Source organism: Haliotis rubra, unplaced genomic scaffold (genome assembly GCF_003918875.1).
Source record: "Haliotis rubra isolate DU_JTF1 unplaced genomic scaffold, ASM391887v1 Scf202, whole genome shotgun sequence".
In the NCBI taxonomy this organism is placed as follows: Eukaryota; Metazoa; Mollusca; class Gastropoda; order Lepetellida; family Haliotidae; genus Haliotis; species Haliotis rubra.
The window spans coordinates 130,289-156,325 of record NW_025766026.1 but is presented as its reverse complement, the minus strand read 5'-3'; the positions used below and the strand labels follow the sequence as shown (position 1 = coordinate 156,325).

Below are 26,037 nucleotides of genomic sequence, written 5' to 3'. Positions count from 1 at the left end.
CACGAGAAGAGAGGTGGATTTCTTCTGAATATCCTGTGTGTAACAGGTTGGCAACAGTCGTACATTAGTTTATGATACATTTCGTGGATTCTCCATTTTCATCTGATCATTGCATATTTACCACCCGTCATCGTTACCACAGTCATCGTTATTTGAAGTATGTCTATGAACTCAGTGTGTTCCTCCCACATCCCCCTCCCTAGCCTCTTACCCCCATCCTTCCCGATCGTAGAGACAGACAGGCAGACAGACAGATTTTTTTATTCACCTCTCACCAATTAATATAAAATACAAACATAGAATTTACTTAAAAGTACAGCGAGCCACACAAAAAAATGGGTTATGATAGACAATATAGAACGAAATGACATAAGACACATTTAAAATGTAAAATATAAAAGGGAAATATACCATAAAGATGCATACATAAAATGTCACCAGACGATAAAATAGTTAGCTAGGATATAAGAAATATTGGGGTAGACCTTATGAGGTGAGGAAGGTAAAAAAACAGAGTTCTTCTTTCACAATCTTTTTCGTTTACGTTCAGTGTTCAATATGATGAATAACGAACTTTACCGTTATAGAAGTGTGGTGTGATACATAAGATAATTAAATATACATACATTGTAAAGGTATTTGTTAAAAAATGAAATATATTTTTAGAAAAGTGTGGTGTGATATATAGTGCCTTTAAAATGTGTTCTCAACTGTTATACTGAATAAAGTTACTTCTCTGTTATCGTTTTGACTTGACCTGATACGATGCCGTTTAACATTTTTTAACTATAGATATATATTGGGGAGAGGAACGATTTATCATTTATGATTCGGTTTGACGATTATTGTCTTCCATAAGCGTGTTTTATATGATTCTAATCATGTCAAAATTATTGAAATCAACAATTTATGCATATGTTTATCAAAGAGTACAATTTGAATGTTGTAGTAAATGAGTAATGTGTAAGTGCAAAAGGTATAAAATCTCATATTTTCTTAACAGTCTGATCTGAAAACGCCTACCACCTTTCAAACAGGCTATTTTGAAACCATGAACAAAATGAGGAACCCAAAACATATACAACGAAAGGGTACAGAACATCTGCGTTGATCATTGGCATCAGTATGGTTCCCTTTCTAATCTTCCTCCTCATCCAGGAAGTTGTAGAGATAGTCATCAGCGAATCTTAGCATCTGACGGAGGCTGATCAGAGCAGGAACATCCACGTCATCCACCAACTCCATTTCCTTCTCGTAGTTCTTCACGGGCAGAACGTGGGCACGGGGCAGACCAATGAGTTGGGACACTTGTTCCACCAGTTCACTGACTGCAGAGCTGTAGAACAGGGTCCCTGGATCCTCTTCAACATGTGGACAGGCCTTATCCACCTTGGTCAAGATGGCCACTTGTGGTATACCTGTATAGAATAAAATTAGAACAGAAGTGAATTCTACCTCCCTGTTGAGTTATAGTGAAATCTAGTCTAAAGAAATTAAAACAAGATTTGATTGAGCGAGGAAAAGTTAAACGCCAACTAACTTTTGCGCAGTCTGAATAAAATCTATAAAATAAAATGCGACCGGATACCTCATAGTGACACAATGTGGCTGTCGGGTTATGGAAAGAATTCCAAGAAAGAGGCGAGTGGTTTAGAACATTAGGCATTACGTGTTAGGCTACTAGTTAGATTCAGGTCGTTGAATTTTCACGTGAAAACACTGCAACTTTAATACACTGTACAATACAACTGTAAAAACTGGGCCTCACAATTGAAGTGTAACTCCTTCCTGGGTTGCTGTAGACCCGGATCTTCACGGGTTTGTTACTCTTGGCAAAGGGTAGTAGGTTTCTCAAGATAGCTTCAAAACAAATTCGAATTGCATTGGCCGAAGTTGGTGTTAAATTGGGTTATGGAAGACCCTATCTAAAATTACTGTATTTGTGTATACCTCTCTGGTTAGCTTTCTGCTGTACTGCTTTCATATTCTGCAGAATTTTGTCCGAGAACACGTCCACGGAACAGCCATCCATGACGAATGCCACACAGTGTATCTTGTCTTGTGTTACAGGGGCCTTATTGTATCCAGGGGTGTCAGGCGAAATTGACACAGCTGGGTTAAACTGGGAACAAAAAAGGTAGGTTTGAAACAAACATATTCTGCTTGCATACGATTAAACACCACAATATGCAATATTCCAGACTGTGTGAGTATGGTTTTAAGCCACTTTTAGCAATATTCCAGTAATATCGCAGATGGTGACACCAGAAGTGGGCTTCACACATTGAAACATGTTGGGACTCGAATCAATGCCTTCGGCGTTATGAGCGGACACTTTACCTATAAGGTTACCCCAGTATTACAGAAACATCATAGACTGTAAATAATAGACTACGGGTCGAACAACGCAATCAGAAGCACCGGGATACGGTGTTGTGTGAACAGCCATGTCACAAAGCCTCCAAACAAGCACCGACTCACAGGGAGCCTTCTGGGATCCGAAATCGTTAGTGACCCACTCGTGTTATTCCGGGACAAGCCGAATACCTGTTACGGAAAGGGGCGAGTGGTGACAAATGATTCGAAATAACCATGGGAGTACACATTTATTGATCCAAGACAGTACTAATATAAAATACATTCTGTGACATCTAGATATCATGCGCTCATAAAAGGATCTGTTGTATGTTTTCGAAAACATTAATGTCGTTTATGGACCTTCATGAAATACCAATACCTGAAGCGGACAATGTTCCAGAACTATCTTTAGGTCCAATCAACATGGATCTCAGATCATACTAAACGTTATGAGTAATTATTGTGAATAAGGATTTAGGGCAGAAGATAAATTGTGGATTAAATCAACTTAAACGAGTTACGTTGCACATATTTGGACGAACATGGAACATACATTCACCCGGAAGGCATTTGACCCGACATGTCACTAATGATCATTTGGGGTTTTGCATTGATGATATGAGATCTAAATAGCACCATGAAGTACCGTATATTTGTCAGGAAGGTGGCCATCCAATATGGCTACCACGTCAGTCGCGTCCAGGCCTTGTTCTTCCTCTAGGCCTCGTGTGTCACACAGTCGGAACTTAAGTGGTTTACCCGTCTCGGAGGACCGGACTTTGTACTTCCGATACTAAGAGAAAAATACATGTCAGAGTTTCCTGCCTTTGGTATCATTACACTAGGGTTCATGTGTTTGACACAAACATGGATTCATGGATATGCTAACATAACTTGATTAAAAACGTTGTGACTGTTATACTCACACATCTGAAATGAATAGATAAAAAGTATATAAATCTAGCAATGTGTTTAGAGTAAAATTTATATACATAAATCTTGCAGCGTATTCTCAGATATCTATGAATCATCAATAAAATATGTAAACAAAAAAATTTAAAAACCCACATGCTTTAAATTGTACATAGCATCTAACAGATTTCTACGAGTAAGCCTTCACTATTTCAGGTTTGTCGATAGAATGCACTATTATCATAGTGGCTCTGATTAATAAGTGAAGACAAAAATTGTCTAGCGATGTTGTAAAAGTTTAATAAAATACGGAACACATTTTAAGCATTTGTCACTTACGGAGAATTTCGTTTTAGGGGTTAGAGTGATTTCGGAATGTGTATATGTGTATAGACTTGTCAGGCCAGCAGAACTATTACTCAATCATTATTGCCTAGTTCCTCAAGGGTGGAAACTCGACTTTCTTAGTTACCTCCCTTTCCTCGTGAAGATGCATGATCAAAACGGAAACTTTCACACACAAATATTATAAATCGACTCACATGAGTCGTAAGACTGTGTTCGGCACTTCCGCTGCAGGCTTGACTAGTCACATGACCTCTGAAGATTGAGTTCATGGTGTTGAAGTAGCTGGACTTACCGGCTCCTACCGCCCCCACCAGTAGAATGTTGACTCGTCCTACCTTCACCCCATCGATGGGTGAATATGTTTCGATCTCGGATTTCAGAACCTGAAGCACCAACACTGATAATGTCAGTAGCTGCATGCAAGTTAATAAAATAAAATATCCACATGACAGGTTTTAGATTCGCTTGATTCACTAGCTGTTCCAGGAAATGGATTCGTTTCCTGAAATAAACAGAGCTGGAGTGGGACTGGAGTCTTGGTAGAGGTAAAGTATTTTAAGTCACCAAAAAGGTACTATGTCCGGGAGATACGCTAACCAATGTATGAATGGGTGGTGGGTAATTTGTGGAAGTAGGAGTCTGTTTCAAGGTAACCACCAGAATATGAAGGCTGGTGCCCTAACCATAGAACCATTTAATCAAAAACCTGCCTTGTTTTGAATCTTGTCGAAGAGCTCATACACTACCGCCTGTCGTTTCTGGACATAGACAGAGAGGCTATCTCAACGCTAACGGTGTTCTGTAGTGTCCGCTTAGTAAGTGAATATTCCAGGACAATTTGGTGTGACATTATTTGTGTAATCGAAATCTATTCTGAAATAGTTTCCTCAAAGGGAGCTAATCATGTAATGTCAGAAATTGAGTTGACATATAAATATGTTCAGACGGGGAAAACTGCTGTCTACCTTTGATTTAGGTTCTGTCACTTGTCTCCATGGGTCGTCGTTGATAATGCTTCCATCTGCAAAAGTTAGGGTGCATGTTTCTGTCATCATATTAATAAAAGTCATGCCAATTACAATACACGTGTTTGTTGTTCCAGGTATATGATGGCAGGAAGGGCCTAATCAAGTCTGTAGAAGTATCAAGGAAGTATCAGAAATCCAGTTACTATTGTGGGGAATGGTCAACAACGCCAGGTTCTAATGACACACAATTAACCAATTCACAATTCTGACCATGTGGTTACTCGTATAAAGTTGTATTATGACAATAACTCTGTTGTTTAAAGCTGCACTCAGCCATGTTTAAAGGTCACATGCAACCAAAAAATCAAACATAATTAAAACACAATTATCACTTATTCATGACATATAATATACATTGTTGGTTATGAAAAAACATATAAACAAAATTATAAGCGTACAATCGCAAATCAAAAGTGCAATATTGTGTACTTGGGTTTACTTCCCAAGAAAAGAAACAGCCGGGATACCGAACCCAGTCAGAGCGGATGGGTGTGCACTCAAGTGTAACGGCTGGTTCATTTGCAGATACCCTCACGGCCCAATGTGTGTGTATATATAGAGATGTTGGGTTTGGTAACTACATGCTCATTTTTTGTGTATAACATTTTGCAATCAACAGACATCATAACATGTCATGTGTTCAAGTATCACACCTGCCTGTCTGTGTAATTACATAATGTAACAGACAGAACTCGGGCCATAAATCAATGCATTTTGTTTATGGTGTATAGCCTGATTGGTGTTAAGTTCAAATTGCATGTGGTCAGTGATAGCAGCTGTTTATTGAATATTGTCATTAGCAGACAGGCAGGCAGACACACAGGTGTCAATAAAACAAGACATTGAGTTTTGTCTGTGACAACGACATATCTATATCACAGTTAGAAATTCTGTCAACGCTAAATAATGACATTGCTTTTAAGTATCGAACTGAGAAAGTGACTTGGTAAGAAGAACGTGTGGTGAAATAGACAAATGAAATTATATAAACAGTTAATTTACTATCATAACGTATAAAAAACTCGCGCCTGTGAGATATCAACAAAACATTAGAAAAATAGCTCACACCAAAGCCTTCACCGATTATTCACCGGACAACCTGCTTCCAAGCTGCGCGAACCTATTTCACTGCGCACGTGCTATGAGAGCAGCCCACCTGTTGAAACCAGTTTCGGGGGAAAATTAGTGAAACGTTTGAACTCCGATTTCGCGCGGTTTTTTTCATCGCGTTATTTTTCAACTTTATAAGTTGAATTTGCATTTTTGACGATTTGTTTCGGTAAGCCCATACCGAATGGTATCAGAATCTGCAAAGTTGTGTTTTACGTTGCATGTGACCTTTAAGCTATATGACGGCGGTCTGCAAATAATCGAGTCTGAAGCCGACAATCCACTGATGGCCACTATAGGTCATGAGCATTGACCTACGCAACAGAGATACAACGCCATGCATCAGTGAAACTGACCATCCGATCCCATTATCAGCTTCGATCGACAACACTGAAAATGTATTCTAACCCGCATCTGCACTGATCGACAATAACTCCTGGAACCAAAGTATCTGACCAACCCACCTTTCACACTGTAAACTTCCACATCGTAGCAGTTGAGATTGGAACAGGCCAGTGATGCGTCATTGTCTCCCGCCATGGCGTAGCTTGTACCAGGAGCCAAAGAACCGTTGAGTGGGAAGGATGCACCGCTCAAGGCCACAGTCCCGTTGAAACTGTAAATGTCATGACCACCCCCGAAAGTAGGGCCATAGGTCGCGTGTCCGTAAATTGCATTTGTGCCGTTTGTTGCTGGGTATTTTTTAGGGCTGCTGGGACCTTTGAAGTACAAACGGAACAGGAATGCTGTCGGGTCGACCTTGTAGGCACCAGCAGAGTCCCAGCTGACCGAGGTGTAGCCACCAAACACGCAGTCCGACGTGTTATAGAAGACAGTGACTGTAGGCCCGTTGTTGTCACACTTCTGGTGGAAGGCGGTGCTGGAACAACCATCACGGGAGGCCTTGTACAGAAGTTCAAAGTCTTTCCTTGCGTTTAACCATCTGTAAAATGAGATAGGGGTAAATGATGACCATTGCCTTCAGTGCCATTACTGCTACTATTTTATACTGCCATCGTAATTGTGAAGTCACTAAATATGAATCGTCACTCTATTTTGTACAGCCATTGGAATTACCATACAGCATTAATTTTAGAATATAATTAGTAATTGTGAACATTTTATGATTGTTTTCTGGTGTTATCCACCCACTCCATTTGCGTGCAGAATTTACGTATTGTTTTAACTTGGAAATCAAAACACCTAACACTATAATCATCATAACCCGCTTTATTAACACGCCTCTGTCGTGTGCACCATGTGCTAAAGCCTTTGTTTTATTGTTTCACGAATTTCCTTGAGGAAGTATCATTTCTGTTTACAGCTAGAATTTCTCGGTAAGAAGTCGAAAAATAGAATGTCTAGTTTCCGTTTCTCTTTGGAGAAATAGGGTTGGTACAGTTAAACTATTGTAATGCAAGCACAGAAGTCAGGCATCAATTTGTTTTACAGAAATATTCATGCTGCTTCTATTGTAAATTATGCCATCTCTTTTGCGTCAGCATGTTTCGTAATCCTTTCAAAAAGGACGATTTTGAATGCCTTCACCTCCCACCTCCTACCTCCCACCTATCCCGGATATTTTCGATTCGTCTTCACACGATGAACATACCCGTCCCGCTATGAAAATACAAATATTAAATAAATAAGACAAATAGGCAGTATGCCAAAAATTCTTTTCTAGGTCATCGCATGGAGCATAAGCAGATCACTGCTGACGACACATATTAATTGATGAATAACTTCATGACTTGCCCGGTTTCGAATGGATAACAAGGTCGAAAGTAAAACGTGCTAGGCGGATCGCCTCAATTACAAATCTGGGTACATATCAAGATAACAGAAACGGTTTTACCGTTACAATAGTTCCACAGCCTCGTACACTCACTCTGACACGCCCAATAAATATCACACTGTCTGGCTGACTGATCCCCTCGTACTTACCTCACTGTGTGCAGTGTTGTCGTGACTTCCTGTCACGTGATTTCCAGGAAAGCGAAGTCTGAGGAAAAGGGAAGTTGCTCTGTAGGGCATATTTGATTGTTTTGTGTCACGAAAGATGTTTAATTTAATTTTGATTGCTACAGGGAACAAAGAAATACATTTGATCGATGTTACCCAAGCAATTAAGACATGCAATTTGAAAATGAGATATAGAATTGCACTTCATCTAATGAACCACATATTATAACCAGTTAAAATCCATTATTCAGCTTAATCAGATATTTCACTCTTATTCTATTGAATATCTCATATGTGTACACAGACACAAATGCGTCTTTAAATAGATATCAAAACAATGACTACTTTATGTTTATGTTTATGGTAATCCCTCTTGAGTTAGAGGGAGATTATAATCATTTCTTTTTCCGCATTCTTCACTGAGCCGGGGCGGTGAGGTAGCTTAGTTGTTAAAGCGTTGGTTCGTCACGCTGAAGACCCGGGTTCGATTCACCACATGGGTACAATGTGTGAAGCCCTTTTCTGGTGTCCCCCGCTGCGATATTATTGGAATATTGCTGAAAACTCACTCACTCACTCACGTCACGTCAGGATCTGGGAACCCCCAGGTGAGCGTGTGAGAGCTTTCTCTTCACCCAATCAACATGAAGGCTTCTACGTTCTCCTTACAAGAGGGCGAAACGCGTATATTTACACATTATGTCCTCGATTAACACCATTACATCAATATTTGTTTCCGCTTGTAAACATAAATATTTGAAAACAGAAGATCTGAAGATGATCTGATTAAAATGTTAAGAAAACACGCATCGGCGTGATGCTAAGAATATGCAACTATTAAGTTAGTGATAAATCGCATCCCGCAATAGCAACATCTCCGCGACATAAACATATACTTTGTTTGTTTGTCTGTTTGTTGTCTAACGCCTCACGCAGCAATATATACTGACGAGCAAAAGAAAGTACACAGGTGTAATTGTTGTTGCAATCCCAAATATGCGTTCTAACTAATAAAATTATTGAAAAACATTGATTGTATAGAACGCAACCATCATGTTTCATTTGCCAAAATGCAACCAAAAACATTTGTACGTGTTTTGGACGAGTTTTTGTAAAATTGTGATTATTGTCCCATGCACCTGCACTTTTCTGACAGAGAGTATAAAACCTGTTTGTCGTGAAGACTGAACAATCACTTGACAGAAATCTCACGAGAAAATGCCAAGAATGACGTCGGCGCAACGAGAACGGGCCAAAGGAATGACACAAATGGGTGCTTTCAACAGCGATATTGCAAGGACATTGGGTTGCAAAATACAAACCATAATTCGGCTGTTTAACCGTTTCAGTACGACAGGCCAGACATGTGATCGACCCAGAAGTGGACGTTCCAGAGTCACAACACCCCAAGAGGATCGTTATCTGCGGGTTATTCAACTACGCAACTGGATGTTGACGGTGACGTCATCAGAAGCCACATCATTGGGTCATCGCGTAAGCCGATTCACAGTGGCAAGACGACGTCCTCCTGCTGGCATGTATGGGCCTACCGACCGCTGCGTGGAATGGCCTTGACCTTCCAGCATCGTAGGAACCGCCTGCAGTGGTCATCACTACATCGCTGTTTATTGTTACAATGTCATTTTGCTGATAAAACACGTGTATTGCAGTGTGCTTCAACATACATTTTCCATTTCATCAAAAGGTTTTGTTATTTTTATCTTATTGGGAGAAACACAACCTGTGTACTTTCTTTGCGCATCAGTTTATGACAGCAGATTGTAGACAACTGAGTCTTGGCCAGGCAAGCCAGTGGTTTACATCATGAGCACTCCTTAATTGGGATAAGATGAGTTGCATCAACCAAGCCCGCAAGCCTGATCCATCCAATCCAGTTGGTCACCTTTTTAGAAATTAGGACAAGCGTGGGTGCTGTAAACCAATTCTTACCAGCATATTCTATTAAGGCTATACTTAGTCAGGAACACTACGATACTTGTACTCGTATGTGAGTATGTTCACGTCGCTTTTAGCAATATTCCAGCAATATCACGTCGGGAGACACCAGAAATGGGCTTCGCACATTGTGTCCATGTGGGGAATCGAACCCAAGCCTTAAGAGTGACGAGTGAAAGCCTAATCACTTGGCTTTCCATATAACTCTCTTTACCATTTTATAGTGTGCGGATTCTGTGTCAAGGTAAGAACTACTAAATATGCGAAGGTCTACGAGATAAGAAGACACAGGCGCAAATTTATAAATGAATTTATTCATTGATTTAAAAAGGCTGAATCTTGAAAAAATGAAAATTGAATTTAGAGGACGAAAGCCTTTAGTATCGGGTATCTAAAAAATAGATTATTTGTCCGAGGGTGAGTTTCTCAACATCTACTTAGAAATAGGTAAAATGCATCAATACTTCATCTCTAAAGCTGTGGGTCGTATGAGCACGGGTTGCGCTGGCGCCAAGCACTTTGGGGGTATAAATTTCCTAATTTCAGTATGTGCACTACAGGTTTTGGGACTGATTTAAAAGGCGACAGCACTACAGTTTAACCTTTCCTGACGTGGCAGGACTTTCCGAATATATACGAATATGGGTAAGTCATGAGCATGCATGACGCAGGAATGATGTCGTGTGGCAACATCGATGCTGACCGGAACATTAACCCACGCGGTTATTAGCCGAGGAAGGACGTTATTTGCCATCGGTGAAGTGCAGGATCGTCCAAGACCTGGAAGACCGAGGAGACCAATGACTGTGATGACCAGGTCCTGCCAAGACACAATCCCTGATTGAAAGTAAAGTGTTACTTGCTACATTTGATAGTTCAAAGTTCTCCTACGATGTGAACGGCTTGCTAATTTTACGGTCACATACCACTTTCGAAGCGACTCATTAGCAATAACATTAGAAGGTTATTCCGCAAATTTCGAAATATCTTCAAAATGTTAAAATGTGTTATGTCTTTTAACTCCGCATGTAACCAGTGAGTGAGTGAGTCAGTGAGTGAGTGAGTGAAGTTTTACGCGCTTTAAGCCATATTCCAGCAATATCACGGCGGGGAATACCAGAAATGGGCTTCACACATTGTGGGGAACCCGGGTCTTCCGAGACTTCCTCAACAAGAGAAACTGGTGAATGATATTATGAGCAACGTTGATATGATACAAGGTGTCAGAGCTTGACCACCAGATCAAGGACAAGCATACAAGCTTCCTGGCGAATATATTCCACAGACTTACGTAGTTACCCACTGGTAGGGTTTGTCTCAAATGGCCCGCTATATGTTCAGGGCACACAGGCGGCTCGGGTTGCACAGTCGCTTGACAAATTATTTTTACAGTATTACAAGCTCTGAAACCTTTATTTTTCAAACCAATATGATCGAGCTCTTTTCAATAACAAAGGAATCCGAAACCTACTGGCAGTTTCCATACATTTGACTTGAATAGTCATGCAAGAAAAAACAATAATTACAAACTTTAAAACCAAAAGGCTTTACGTAATTTCATATGATTCTGTTTATTTTCAGATAGTAAGCTCCTTTGATGATATAAAATTGAGGCCATGTCAACAGAATCGTCAGTTGTGATCTCAGCACCATCGTCATAGTCAATCGACATCTAAGCGATAACAAACCACACATCTATCACATCCAAATGAAAGGAATTTTCACATACACAAGTTGTCTCATTTCCTCAGTACAGAAAAGGCATGTCACGTTTATGGGTCTTTGTCACCATAACTGACCGGAACCGAATGTTTCCCGGAAAAACATTGACACTGTTCCAAGTTTCGTTTCTCTGAATCTCAGATGCGATCTGTTACCCAGCTGTCCATTTAATCAAAAGTGGGAAGACATAGCGTGACTTCTTGTAGATTAAATAAAGTCATATCTATATCCGATAGATATACAAATATATTGAACCGAATACTTAAAGCAGTAGCACTTTATATTGCTGGATTCAAGAAAGGTGAGGCAAGTTTTGATTTTGTAGGTTACATCGAATGTGTTCTCATCATGATCAACCATAAATCTCATGTACTAGCTGTGTTCCCAAAACGGTGCTACTTCATTGAGATAAGCCAGGGGTGAAAAGGACAACGTATATTTCATTTTTGCGATTAGAAAAACGGTACATTGGTCTGGTTGTTTATGACCAAATGGAGTAATGAATAACATATATTTATTCATCTTTATCATCCTCATCCAGGAAGTTGTAGAGATAGTCATCAGCGAATCTTAGCATCTGACGGAGGCTGATCAGAGCAGGAACATCCACGTCATCCACCAACTCCATTTCCTTCTCGTAGTTCTTCACGGGCAGAACGTGGGCACGGGGCAGACCAATGAGTTGGGACACTTGTTCCACCAGTTCGCTGACTGCAGGGCTGTAGAACAGGGTCCCCGGATCCTCTTCAACATGTGGACAGGCCTTATCCACCTTGGTCAAGATGACCACTTGTGGTATACCTGCATAGAATAAAATTCAGAACAGAACTAATTTTGACTTCCCTGGTGAGTCATATTTAAAATCAATATATCAAAGAAATTAATACAGATTTGATTGAGCGAGAAAAAGCCAAATAAGTTTTGCACGGTCTAAACGAAATGAATAAGAAAATATAGATAAATAAATTAAAATGCGACCGAATACCTCACAGTGAAACAACGTGGCAGTCGCGTTGAGAACACTAGACATATATATATACATGTAACATGTTAGGCTACGGTTAGATTCAGGTGACAGCACTGTAACTTTAAGCTACATAAAATATCACATTTACATGATACTAATACAACTATTTACGCTGGGTCTTACAATTAAAGAGAAGATCCTTCAAACAGGTCTTACAATTCACGTATAAAACTTCCCAGCTGCTCTCACATGACAGTAGTACCACTCGCAATGACACAGCGTGATATCTACATGTACATGTATAGGACTCCTGGCAAGAGTAGTAGTAGGTTTCTCAAGACAGTTTCAAATGAAATTCCAATTTCCACCGTCTGAAGTTGTTAAATTCTGTTTGTTGTTTGACGCCGCACTCAGCAATATTCCAGCTATGTGGCGGCGGTCAGTATATATTCCAGTGATCAACAGTATGAGCATCGATCTACGCAGTTGGGATACGATGATATGTGTCCACCAAGTCAGCGAGCCTGACCACACGGTCCCGTTAGTCGCCTCTCACGACAAGCATGGGTTGGCATCTGAAGACCAATTCTAACTCTGGCCTCTTCGTGGGTCAAAAATATTTGAGTTTGTTTACCTCTCTGGTTGGCTTTCTGTTGTATAGCTTTCATATTCTGCAGAATTTTGTCCGGGAACACGTCTACGGAACAGCCATCAATGACAAATGCCACACAGTGTATCGTGTCTTGTGTTTTGGGGGTCTTCTTGTATCCAGGGGTGTCAGGCGAAATAGATAGAGCTGGGTTAAACTGGGAACACAAAACAGTGGGTTTGAAACAAACATAGTCTGCGTGCTCTTATATTACAGAGTGAGTGACTGAGTATGATTTTAAGCCGCTTTTAGCAATCTTCCGGTAATATCACACCCGAAGTTCACACATTGAAACAAAATCCGAAATCAAACCAAGGTCTTCAGTGTTTTGAGCAGACGCTTTTCCCATAAGGCCATCCCGATATCACAGGGCCATCATAGACTGTACATATTAAACTATGGACCGAACCACAGAATCACAAGCACCTGGGTACAGTGTTTTGTGAAATAGCCAAGGCACAGTCACCGGGGGCCTACTGTGAACCGAAATCATTCGTGACCCACTCGTGTTATACTGAATACCTATTACGGAATGGGGCGAATGATGACGAATGATCCGACTTAACCATATAAGTAAACATTTATTGATCAATGACAGTATTAATACACAAATAAGATCTGTTATATATGTTTTCGAAAGCATACTGTCGTGAATGGATCTGCATGAAATACCAATACCTGAAGCGGACGATGTTCCAGACCTTCACGTATCAACAGGGACGTCAAATGATACTAAACGTTATGTAGAAATATGTTGAATAAGGATTTAGGGTAGCATATAAATTGTGGATTAATTTAACTAAAACGAACTAAGTTACACATATTTGGACGAACATGGAATACCTATACCAACCGAGGCATTTGACTAGTCATTTCATTGATCATCATTTGCTTCTGTTTGGGTTTTGTATCGATGATGCGAGATCTATTATCTAAATAGCGTCATGAAGTACCATATATTTGTCAGGAAGGTGTCCATCCAATATGGCTACCACATCAGCCGCGTCCATTCCTTGGGCTTCCTCTAGGCCCCTCGTGTCACACAGTCGGAACTTGAGTGGTTTACCCTCAGGGGATCTCACTTTATACTTCCGATACTAAGAGAAAATACATGTCAGAGTTTCCTGCCCTTGGTATCATTACACTATGTTCATGTGCATAACGCAAACATGGATCTATCGAGATATGCCAATAAACTTAATTTAAAACTTTATAATTGTTATACTCATACATGAGGAAAGAATAATTAAAGATTAATAAATCTAGCAAATGAGTTTACATTTAAATATGTATATCTATCAAAGGGTTTGATAATCCCGCTTCTCATAGATCTATGAATCATCAATAAAATATGTCAACAACAATGTCAAGAGAACACATGATTTATATATATATAGCATCTTCCAGGTTACTACGAGTACACGTAGTTTTCACCATTTCAGGTTTGTCGATCGAACGCACGTTTATTATGATGGTTCTGATTAACAAGTAGGACAACTGTCCAGCGATGTTGTTAAAGTTGAATAATGTACGGGAACAATTTTTTCTACGTTACTTACGGAAAATTTTGGTTTAGGGATTAGAGCAATTTCGGAATATGCATAGACTTGTCTCCAGCAAAACTATACTGTAAGCCATTAAAAACGCAATTGGTATTTGTTGTCCTGAAACTTACAAAAGTTCTATTGAAGATTTTTTCCTGCGATACAGAGGATGTAGGGATAAAAGGCTGTTATTCTTGCCCATTTCGAGTTCGAGTCCCGGAGCATTCCTCTCACATGAACTTTGATACTTAAAACTGAACCTTTGACATTTCTCGTAAACACAACCACATTCATGAAACACGTTGTGCACATGCATTACCTGCACTCAGGCCCTGTAAAAGCACAAGGAATTGTGGAACTCAATCACTTTGAGAAAATGCCACACTTGACACAAAACGAAAGGAATCAGGTTATCGGTATGGTCAGCCAAGGTGCTTCAGATGTGATGATTGCCAGGCACTTAAATGTGCATCCATTCACTGTAAGTCGACTCAGACAACGTTTTCGGGCTACCGGAAGTGCTGCTGACCGTCCGCGACCTGGTGCACCACCTGTGATAACAGCTGGATAAAACCGCAATATCCGAGTTTAACACTTGCGAAATCGGTTCCAAACAGCTGATGATTAGGCAGGGAGGACAATTGGAACAAGTCAACGTCATTTCAGCGCCCAAAAGGTGCAAGGACCCCTTGCTGCCTTCAACACCCGGTGTCGTCAACCGTACCGTGGTCCAACCTTATTGCATCGCCACAGACTTGCCAGACAGCGATGGGCAGCAAATGGGGCCAATCTTGGCAACAGGACATGCCCAGATGTCATTTTTTCAGATGAATCCAGGTTTAACTTATCCTTTGCAGATGGACGTCAACAGATTTATCTACGTAAAGGTGAAAGACTTGCGCCAAACTGTGTCCTTGAACATGATCGTTTTGGAGGGGGTGGTGTCATGATCAGACCACAGACCATCAGAGGCTGCAGACCATCTAACAGCTGTTCCTGAGAAATGTATGTCTTTCAATGCCCCAAAGATTGCGAGCATGTCTTGCAGTGCACGGTGGACACACAGGATATTGACTGCAAGTGACCACTCCTTTGTGTGATGTCGTTGTTGCGTCACTGATGTTGTTGACTGGACATTTTCAGATGAAATTATTCACAGATGTTCACTTAAAACATTTCTGCCAGTTAGGTTTATATATGTTGAAATTAGTGTGAGTAAAGAAAGTATGAATGTCAAATTGCATTTTTAATGGCTTTCAGTATATAATCGCTCCATCATTAACGCCTTAAAAAGACTTGACTTTCTTAGTTACCTCCCTTGCCTCGTGAAGATGCGTGGGATATGGTGTTAGATCCAGAATGTGTTCGTAGTGTTTGGACATTCGTAGGCCTATGTTATACTATTGAATTACGACAGATCGGAAGGTTACGAATTCTTTGTGGATCGGGACCCTGATATAAGCTGCATTCTAGTAGGTCACCACGACAAGGAAGTCTACGGAAACTTTTCTTTTTGTGTTTTCTTTCTCCTGTAGTACTGTAAGAATATTCTTTTCATGAACAAGGCGGAAACTTTCACACACAAATATCACAAAACGACTCACATGCGTCGTAAGACTGTGTTCGGCACTTCCGCTGCAGGCTTGACTAGTCACGTGACCTCTGAAGATTGAGTTCATGGTGTTGAAGTAGCTGGACTTACCGGCTCCTACCGCCCCCACCAGTAGAATATTGACTCGTCCCACCTTCACCCCATCGATGGGGGAATATGTTTCGATCTCGGATTTCAGAACCTGAAGCACAGACATTGATGTCAGTAGGTGCAAGATGAGTAATAGCTTATTAAAAATGACACGCATTCCACAACAAAATCAATATCACTATGCGTATGATAAAATGGGGGTAAAGTGTAACAAGCGTATAATTGTAGAATCCGTGATGAATGAGTGAGTATGATATCACGGCGGGGGACACCAGAAATGGGCTCCACACATTGTACTCATGTGGGGAATTGAACCCGGGTCTTCAGCGTGAGGAGCGGACGCGTTAACCCCAAGGCTAACCCACTGTTCCCTGGGTATAGGTCCGTAAGCAGGTCACGGCACTTCGCGAGACCTTAGTACTCCCGGTATATAGGTAGACGGTTATTGTTCATAGAGATTAATGTTGTCCAATATTTAATACATTTAGTGATGTGATAACCATACAGTCGTTGTCTTGCAGTTTCCCTTAGAACAGTGTCGTTGTTTGCATTAACTGGCAGGATAAGTGAGTGAGTTTAGTTTTACGCCGCACTCAGCAATATTCCAGCTATAGGGCGGCAATCTGTAAATAATCGAGTCTGTACCAGACAATCCAGTGATCAACAGCATGAACATCGAACTGCGCAATTGGGAACCGATGACATGTGTCAACCAAGTCAGCGAGCCTGACCACCCGATCCCGTTAGTCGCCTCTTTCGACAAGCATGGGCTACTGAAGGAACATTCTAAAACCAAGGAATCAAACATCCTAATTGCAGTATTTATTGGTTGACCTCCAGATAGATCATGTATGTTATAGATGTTGGGCATACTTTCTCAGGTTGATGTGAAATGTGCTAACGTTGCTTTTGTCATTACCAATTTAGGAGTGAAAGATACACTATTCAAAAAAGGAAACGCATAGGCGTTTTCAGCAGTTCATTTCAAAATATTTTGATAGCAATCGTCATTAAAACGATTTGTATGTTTGAATCCCGTTAATCATGTCGTGGTTGTTGTGTATTGAGCGCAAGCACAACCCTGAATGTGTTTCTAAACGTTAGTCATTACAAATGAAAACGATACATGAAAAGAGCACGCCGGAAACGTTGTAATCGTAATGCACATGCAATGTGATGGACACATGAGCGGAGACATCAACTAAAAGAGGCCAAACCACATTCATCCTTTCATTACGAAATTCACGTAAACGAGGAGAAAAAATGCTGAGATTGAATGCTACTGACCGAAATATCGCCATTGGACGTTTGGAAGCAGTGGAGTCCCAGTCTGCCTTTGCAAGACACTTCAACGTCCACCACAGCACCATATATCGATTATGACATTTGTTTACCCGCTTCGATTCGACGCAAGATCCTCCCAGACCAAGTGGATGACCAAGAGTGACCATTCCTGCTCAGGGCCGGGTGTTTCACCTTCGTCACCGACTTGCTACAGCAACGGACACTGCAGTACAGGTGCCTGGTCTTCGAAGAATTTCCGAAGAACTCTCAGAAATCGTCTGAGAGAAGAGGGAATTCGAGCATATCTACAAAAGCTGACACGACTACATCGACAACGACGTGTCAAATGGTGCAACAGAGTACAGGTATGGGGCCCGGGGAACGCATGGAACGTGTTTGTTTCAGCGATGAATCGCGTTTCCTTCTACAACAACGGGATGGAGACGACGAGTTTATCGACGTCGATACGGAACGTTTTGCGCCGAACTGCTCCCAACAGAGGGGAGGTGAAATTGGGTTTTACGTCATGCTTGAGAATGTTTCGCTCATATGACGACGTGCATGCGTGTGTATGTGTATGCGCGGTTGTTTGTACTAGCCCAGACTTAAGCTGGTTTTATAGTGCTAGCCCACTGAGATACCATGCCGCAGTGAAGCATGACTACCCCACTCAGACACATTATACTGACTCTGAGCCGACCAGTCCTTGTTGTACCCATTACTGCCGAGCGCCAGGCAGGGACCAACAAGTACCATATTTTAATGTCTTTTGGTATGATGCGGTCGGGGATCGAACCAGCGACCTTCCGCTCTCTGGGAGGACGTTCTAACCACTACACCACGGAGGCGGTCCACTCCCAACAGATGACAGATTTGGTGGGGAAAGTGTCATGGCGTGGGGCGACATGTCCTACACGGGTAGATCAGATCTACCGGTGGTTCAAGTCACTCTCATACAGCAAATGGCTACATCAACCAAATCCTACGACCTCACCTCCTCCCACTTTTTAACGTCCAGAGGGAACTGTTTCAACACGACAACGCTTGACCCCACACAGCTCGTGTAACAGGTGCCTATCTCGCCAATGTGTCCTTCGCTGGCCTTCAAAATCACCTTATCTGAACCCGACCAATCACCTGTGGGACGAACTTGATCGACGCGTCCGTAAACCTCAGACATTTACAGAACTTGCCAAAGCATTGCAGTAAGAATGATGAACAATTCCCCAAGCAAAAAATCCAACGACTTGTGAAATCCCTCCCTAGGCGGTGTCGAGCAGTGACGGCTACAAGGGGTGGTGTCACCAGATACTGACCTGGACGCCCCCTTGTGTCCTACCGTGCAGTGAGTAAACTGAATTAATGCTGACAATGACAACACTACATACATTCATCTGTGTGTCGAATTCCCTTCATCCATGTTCAAGCATAATCTACTTACGTACATTTGAGTACACTAAATACTGGGACAGTTCATGAGATATATATTATCAAAATCAGTAAGCGATGTCATATAAGTTTGAAAATGTTTCGCTATATATGCCTAAATGCTGCAATCTGACCCGAAATTTAACATTGCAGAATACAACGGCAAATCATGAAGTACTTGTTACATTCACTGTTTTCTATTTTGTCCAATTACGCACGTCGGCATAAGTCTCGCTATTTGTCAGTAGTGTGTGCCGTTAAATTTGTTCTGTATTTTCAATGGCTGACAAGATGTCTTCTAAGGTTTTGACCGAGCACCATAACTATTTACGTAAGCAAAACCTAAGGAAATATACATTGCCCTGACTAGTATTTTATAATTCACCAGTTTTCGGGGAATAACTTATCTGCGTCGCTTATATTATCTCTGCTCGACAAGGTTGTGATCTTGTATGGAAACTTGATACGTTATTAATGAGAACTAGGATCCTTTTTTTTTTTACGACAAAATAATTCCAGTGCAATTTGTATTTTTCTTTCTTTAATCTTTGTTTGTTTTTGATAATTTCTTTATTTTTTCCCGTCAAAATTATGATTATATTTTTTTAAGCCCAGACACCCACATTTGACACAAAGGGAACTGCAATCACATTTCAAAAACATATTTTCGTAGAAACTTGTCATTCATTTATAGGGGTGGGTGTGCTGGTTGGAATGTGTCACATTTTGCTGACAAATGATATTTCTGATAAAGTATATGGTCTACTTTTTAAAATTATTTTGACATCAAGCGGTGGCTTCGTTTCGCTTGATTCTTCTTCATCTTCACTGGAACATTGTATTGCAAGATGTATAATCGGATCGTATTCATACGGTCCAACATCCATTTCAGAAATGATATCAGCAACCGTCGACTATTATTGCTTCAGAATCCATAGACAATGTTAAGTTGTGAGGTAAAATCAAAGAGAGAGCCATTGTGAACTGTGAACTTTAAGTTCAAATTTAATCACGGAAGGTGACGTTTAGAATGCCTTTACCTCTTTGAAAAGTTTTGTTTACGTTAGTATTCTCCTTTAATACACGTTCTTACTTTTGGCCTGTGCGTTCCTATTTTGAAAAGTGTATTTTAAGTCACCAAAATAGGCATGAAGTACCCTTACCAATATATGAATGGGAGTTAGATAATCTGTGAGGTTGTGGACAGTCAGAATATGCAGGCTGGAGACACAAACACAGAACCATTTAATTATAAGCCTGTCTTGTCGAATAGCTTTAATACGTATTTGTCTGATCGAAAACTATTCTGCAATAGCTTCCTCAAAGGGAGCTAATCATGTAATGTCAATAATTGAGTGGACAAAATAAATATGTTCCGACGTGGAAAACTGCAGTCTACCTTTGATTTACATTCTGTGAGTTGTCTCCATGGATCGTCGTTGATAATGCTTCCATCTGTAAAAGTTATAGTGCATCTTTCAATCATATTATAAATAAAGCAACAACATGTCGATTACAATAAACGTGTTTGCTGTTTCGCCCCCGCAATCTTCAAGGTATATGCAGGCGGGAAGGACCTAATCCAGTCTGAACCATGAAATTCAGTTACTGTAATTGTGGGTAATGGTCAACAACGCCAGGGTCTAATGACACACAATCAACCAATTCTTAATTCTGACCATTTAGTCACTCGTATAAAGTATTATGACAATAACTCTGTTGTTTAACGCTGCACTCAGCCATGTTAAAGCTATGTGACGGTGGTCTGCAACATAATCGAGTTTGAACCAGACAATCAGCTGAGGAATAACATGAACATCGACCTTCACAACTGACATACAATGGCATGCATCAACAAAGTCTGCGAAACTGATCACCCGAACCCGTTAGCAGTCATGGGTTGCTGAAAACATATTCTAACCCCGATCGTCATTGGTCGACAACAACTCCTGACATTCAAACTATCTGTCAAACCCACCTTTAACACTGTAGACTTCCACATCGTAGCAGTTGAGACTGGAACAGGCCAGTGATGCGGCATTGTCTCCCGCCATGACGTAGCTTTTCCCAGGAGCCAAAGAACCATTGAGTGGGAAGGATGCACCGCTCAAGGCCACAGTCGCATTGAAACTGTAAATGTCATGACCACTCCCAAAAGTAGGGCCATAGTTAGCATGTCCGTAAATTGCATTGGTGCCGTTTGTTGCTGGGTATTTTTTAGGGCTGCTGGAACCTTTGAAGTACAAACGGAACAGGAATGCTGTCGGGTCGACCCTGTAGACATTAGCAGAGTCCCAGCTGACCGAGGTGTAGCCACCAAACACGCAGTCCGACGTGTTATAGAAGACTGTGACTGTAGGCCCCTTGTTGTTACACTTCTGGTGGAAGGCGGTGTTGGAACAACCATCACGGGAGGCCTTGTACAGCAGTTCAAAGTCCTTCCTTGCGTTTAACCATCTCTTCAGTTGTTTCTGATCCTTCTTCGTCAAAGTTCGTTCCATGATCTGATGTTGTAAAACACTAATTAGCCATGCATAATTGTATTCTGTGCTCGAAATAAGCGTCCGTGGCAAAGGGATCTCGTCTCGGGACAGTGCTTTCAAAGGGATGGGGGTACGGGAATATGAGGTCTACATTAAATGTACATGTCTATTTATATATCACAAATAAGGACCTGCAGCAAAAGTCAACGATACGTGATGTCAGCCTGATCTCTTACATAGCAAACAATATGTATATGTTATCATCCCAGACATTTGTACACGTTGTTGGTTTTCAGGAGATTAAATGCCTAGAAATAATCTTTCCGTTGTCTTGAAAGTCAACCCCGTTCATCGTTTAATTTTACATTATTACGAGGGTCGGTTAAAAGGTAGTCGGTCTCACCTAGAAAATGATACAAATGCAGCTGTTTTTAAGTTTTATTTTGTACATATTATCTGTCAACCTCAAGCAAATTAGTTTTGCTATGAGTAGTATAGACAACAGGGGTACGAGATCACTTCCAACAAAAAGACTGTAAAGCTTTATTTCATAAATAAAGCTTTTGTCAGGCCCTTATCTCTCTCCGCAAGTGTGCATACCACTTTTGAATCCCCAGCCAACTTCCTGGTCACTATGACCACGAATTGGCACTTTCCTGGTTACGAATTCATCGCCTTTCGCGATCCCGATCTACACTGGCGACCTCCAGGTGGCTCACGGGCCACACACCCCATTATTCTTCTCACCTCTGCATATCATAGGTTTCGTACAGCCTGGGAAAACGGTGAAGATAGACTTAACATCAATAAACTATACAATGTTGATCTCAGGGAAACAATTTAATGTGAATCTCCTATGATTTCTTTGGTTTTCGTAATGAAAGCTTGTTGGTCTTGTTGTATCCCTTGTTCTATGTACTTTTTTTTTCTCGTATTCACTGATGGCAGTGCTTTTAAGAGACTTGGACCGAATCTCTTGTTTCATTCTGTGATATTTTGCGAGTTAAGAGAGGACCAAACGAAATTCTTCCTCTGAGATTTTACCGTCAGTGAGTGCGGTGGAAATACGGTCGTCTATTGTGTTTAACTTTGCTTCGGCTAGAATTCTGATTTTGTCGTGTTTCAATGCTTTACAATGTAATCTGCGGGATGCAAACTTAAACACCAACCCCACCAACCCTGACGCTCCAGCTGTTATTTCAATACCTAGCACTATGGGTGCGGCTACGATGGTGGTCAACAAACCGACACCTACCGCTCCTAATCCCATGCTGGTCATCATAAGGGCGGTATCAGCCCCATCCACTAAATTGAAAGCTCTATGGTACTGCTTGCATAATGCTGTCTGTTTGTCGCGACCTTGTTCTAGTTGGCGTTTTATGTCACATAACTGTCTCAAATGAAACCCATCTACGGTTTCCAGTGTTTTTGCTACTTCTTCTACGACTGGGTCAGCCCCATCCAGTGTTTGTGCATTATATATTATAAGATAAAATTTAATTGGTTTTGCGTTAATTTCTTGTTAATGTCTTTGAGCCTTATAAGGTTTAGATCATCGTAAAGGAAAATAGGTGAAATTTAATAGGTAAATCTTGGACTATATGAAACCCATTGGGGGGTGTCAATCTCAGTAAGGGTTCTGATCCCAGTTGTATGACGATACGACAACGTGCGGCTGTTTGCATGGCATCCCAATGTATTGTCAACCCAGGTAAAAGTTGTTGGTTTGAACCCTCTTCAGGGGCTCTGCGAAAGCCTTCTATGAAGAGTGCGGCGTCTGGTTTCATAGTTATATAACACAATTCGTAATCGGGTAAGTCGACCCTTAATTTTGAAGACGTGGGTGAAAATAAAATGTTTCTGATAATTTCAGATACATACCTATATTCGTTTAAAGAGATGTAAGGTGCGGAGAGGGTTATGTTGATAAACCATTGATAAACGACACCCGCTCGTACACGTTGTCTTTCAAATGTAGGACGTACAATGTGTTTTCCTCACCAGGCAGATCGAACCCCTCCGTGTCTCCTAAATCACCGAGTGTGACGTTGGGATGATGATTGTTCATCGTCTATATAAAAATGTTATAAAATAGTTTCCAATTGTTTTTCTGATAATTTCTCAGGTGTGCACTTCAACCCCTTGAGATGTATGTTGTCAGGTAGGAAAATTTTGGTGAGTGATATTGTGTCTTCCACGGAAACGGTCACTCCCTGCAGACTGGTGTGGGAATCGACGTTCACCCGCGCGTAAACAGAGCAAACGTGATATTGATGTTGTTTGGCCCACCGGAGTTTGATTCATTTCACGATTTCGACTTAACGTGATGGTTCACCGAGGTAGACTTGGATGACCAGTGTGGAATTCGTCGGTAGACTTTCTAGGATGTTGGTCACACCTTCGAATTCAGACACCACCTGCAACCCCTAATTTTGCAAACCCGGGTTTACTCGATAGCATGTGGGCTGCCATACTCGAGAATGAACTGATGATTACACTGCGCCTAGGCGTCTGGATGTAAGCCACAAACAGGGTTCTGTTGTTTCCAACTTTGTTTAGGTAGTATTCTTTGTTTTCTGTGAACACATAGGGAGAGCCGAGCGTGATGTTGAAAAACCAGTCACCTTGAGAGTGTCTAACAGTTTTTCGATGCTGTCCAACGTTTCTTTGACGTCTCCGGCATTGCTGACCTCCCTGACGTTTTGCAGATCACGAACTACTTTGGGTGGAAGTTGTTTGGGTCGTGCACCGCCATAATCTTGCATGTTTAATTCGTTGCGGATCAGTTGCCCACCATGACGACTGGCTAGCGTAGACAAGGCAAGCGGTTTTCTCATGTGTTTGCTCATGAGATCAATCTCTGGATGAGCTTTCAATCGCAGCGACCTTCGTTGTCAATTTTGAACTTGGAATAGTCTCGTCCCAACAGTGACATAGAATTTTTATCTCGCCTCAATGTGTTGTAATATTCGTCTATGGTCTGCTTTAATAGTTTGTTGCTAACAGTGTCGCCCATGAATGAGGTGTCCCCAACGTAATCCCCATCATCGAGTGCACCACCGCCCAAATCATCCATCGGAATGTCCATTATATTAATTATATTAAACTTATATATTTCATGTATATAACAATGTCCCAATACGGAAGAAAGTTAGATCCTTTCCAAAGATTAATAGAGCCTCTCGGCTTCAAAGCCGTGCATCAGTCGGTTACTATCACCAATAATCCGAGCAAGATAGATGAAAACCAAACGCTGTTGGTTCAATTCCCCAACCTGGGCAAGAATGACCTTATCGTTCCAGGAACGGTTCCACTGGCGTTTAACATCGCGTTGACTTCCAGCAACAACAAACACGAGCTCGTGCGGAACATTGATCGTGACATCGTCAAGAAAACCACCATCAAAATCAGCGGCAATGAGGTGTTGAGTTTATACGACAGCGACATGTTTTACTGTTACATGGATCTCTGGAAAAGCAAGGGCGAACGCGATAACGATGTGTACCAAGGCATCTGTTCACAAAACTGTAAATCGTCCCGGTTGCGCTTGGGGTACGGCTTCGCACAAGACCAGCTCGACAAGATCCCGGCGTCGACTTCGAGTTGCTCACAGGACACGCACCGTTTTACCAGGCTGCGCTGGGTGATCGGCTGGATTACGAACTCGCGTTTAGTGAGTTCTCATTAAACAGCAAGGTCTTGCGTACACTGAACGGCGATAAGGCCAGTTACACCCTTGACAACATCTCGCTGGAGTTTGACATGGTCACTAACCCGGAGCTGACAATGGCAGCGAGTGGATAACCATCCAAATCGCCAAGAAGGCTCAAACCGCAGCCAAATTAAAATTATATTTGGACGCCAGCTCTTTCACTTTGAGTTGTTTCACAGTGGGAGGAGTTGTACGGGGTCATGCAATAGTTCGACTAGCCCGGCTTTCCTTCAGGCGGGAATAACCTGTCAGCCCCATCTCTTTCGCTTGGAGTTGAGTTGTTTCACAGTGGGAGAGGGTTGTATGTTGAGTAATCTTAACAGCTGAGGTTTCCTCAATCAGGAGTAACCGACTACACCTCGCTCTCGTGCAACCCGTTTAAGCTCTCGAATAGTAGTCATTGTTATACTTAGTTGCAAAGTCAATCTCTAATTGTGTGTTCAGTTGCCTTATTAACTGAGTAAAAGAAATGAAGCGTGCATAAAATCATCTTTTTTTTTTTTTTTTTTTTTTACTATTTTGTTTACAACATGTGGAGGGGTGGTGATAATAGGTCCACTTCAGCGTTGTAGTCAGCTATACTTTGATAGACCGTTTCGATTCTGTACTCAACATCCAGGTATTCTTGTATGTTTTGTAATGAGGTGTTGAAATATGCATCTATCTCGGGTTGAGTCACGATTTTTTCGTCCACCTTTGATGGGGAAAGCAAACTCATAGGCCCCATCAATCCGTGTTGTTTTCAATACGAATCGAAATTTGAAGCGTCCCAGGTCGTTCAGTTCCTCTTCTAGTTTGCTAGTGATCAGAGGTTTGATATCGGTGACGGGTATAATTTTGGTTACTTTCATCCGCCAGCTGCTCGAGGTTTT

General features: G+C 41.4%; 1 protein-coding gene across 3 annotated transcripts in view; it reads right to left on the bottom strand.

Moving 5' to 3' along the window:
• Positions 1-659: 659 nt before the first annotated feature.
• The window catches only part of LOC124275739 (interferon-induced protein 44-like), a 28,851-nt gene continuing 3,473 nt past the window's right edge, over positions 660-26,037 (bottom strand). Inside the window, exons 2-8 of one of the 3 annotated variants that reach the window (XM_046711387.1) lie at positions 20,949-21,474; positions 20,370-20,425; positions 16,161-16,349; positions 3,005-3,151; positions 2,482-2,547; positions 1,951-2,122; positions 660-1,418 (exon numbers count right to left, since the gene is read on the bottom strand). In XM_046711387.1, the coding sequence (XP_046567343.1) occupies positions 1,138-1,418; positions 1,951-2,122; positions 2,482-2,547; positions 3,005-3,151; positions 16,161-16,349; positions 20,370-20,425; positions 20,949-21,471 (1,434 nt within the window). In that variant the 5' untranslated portion in view covers positions 21,472-21,474 and the 3' untranslated portion in view covers positions 660-1,137. Of the gene's footprint in view, positions 1,419-1,950; positions 2,123-2,481; positions 2,548-3,004; positions 3,152-11,068; positions 12,198-12,997; positions 13,170-13,965; positions 14,110-16,160; positions 16,350-20,369; positions 20,426-20,948; positions 21,475-26,037 lie in introns of those variants that run through there. The other 2 variants (XM_046711389.1, XM_046711388.1) reach the window with 2 other exon arrangements.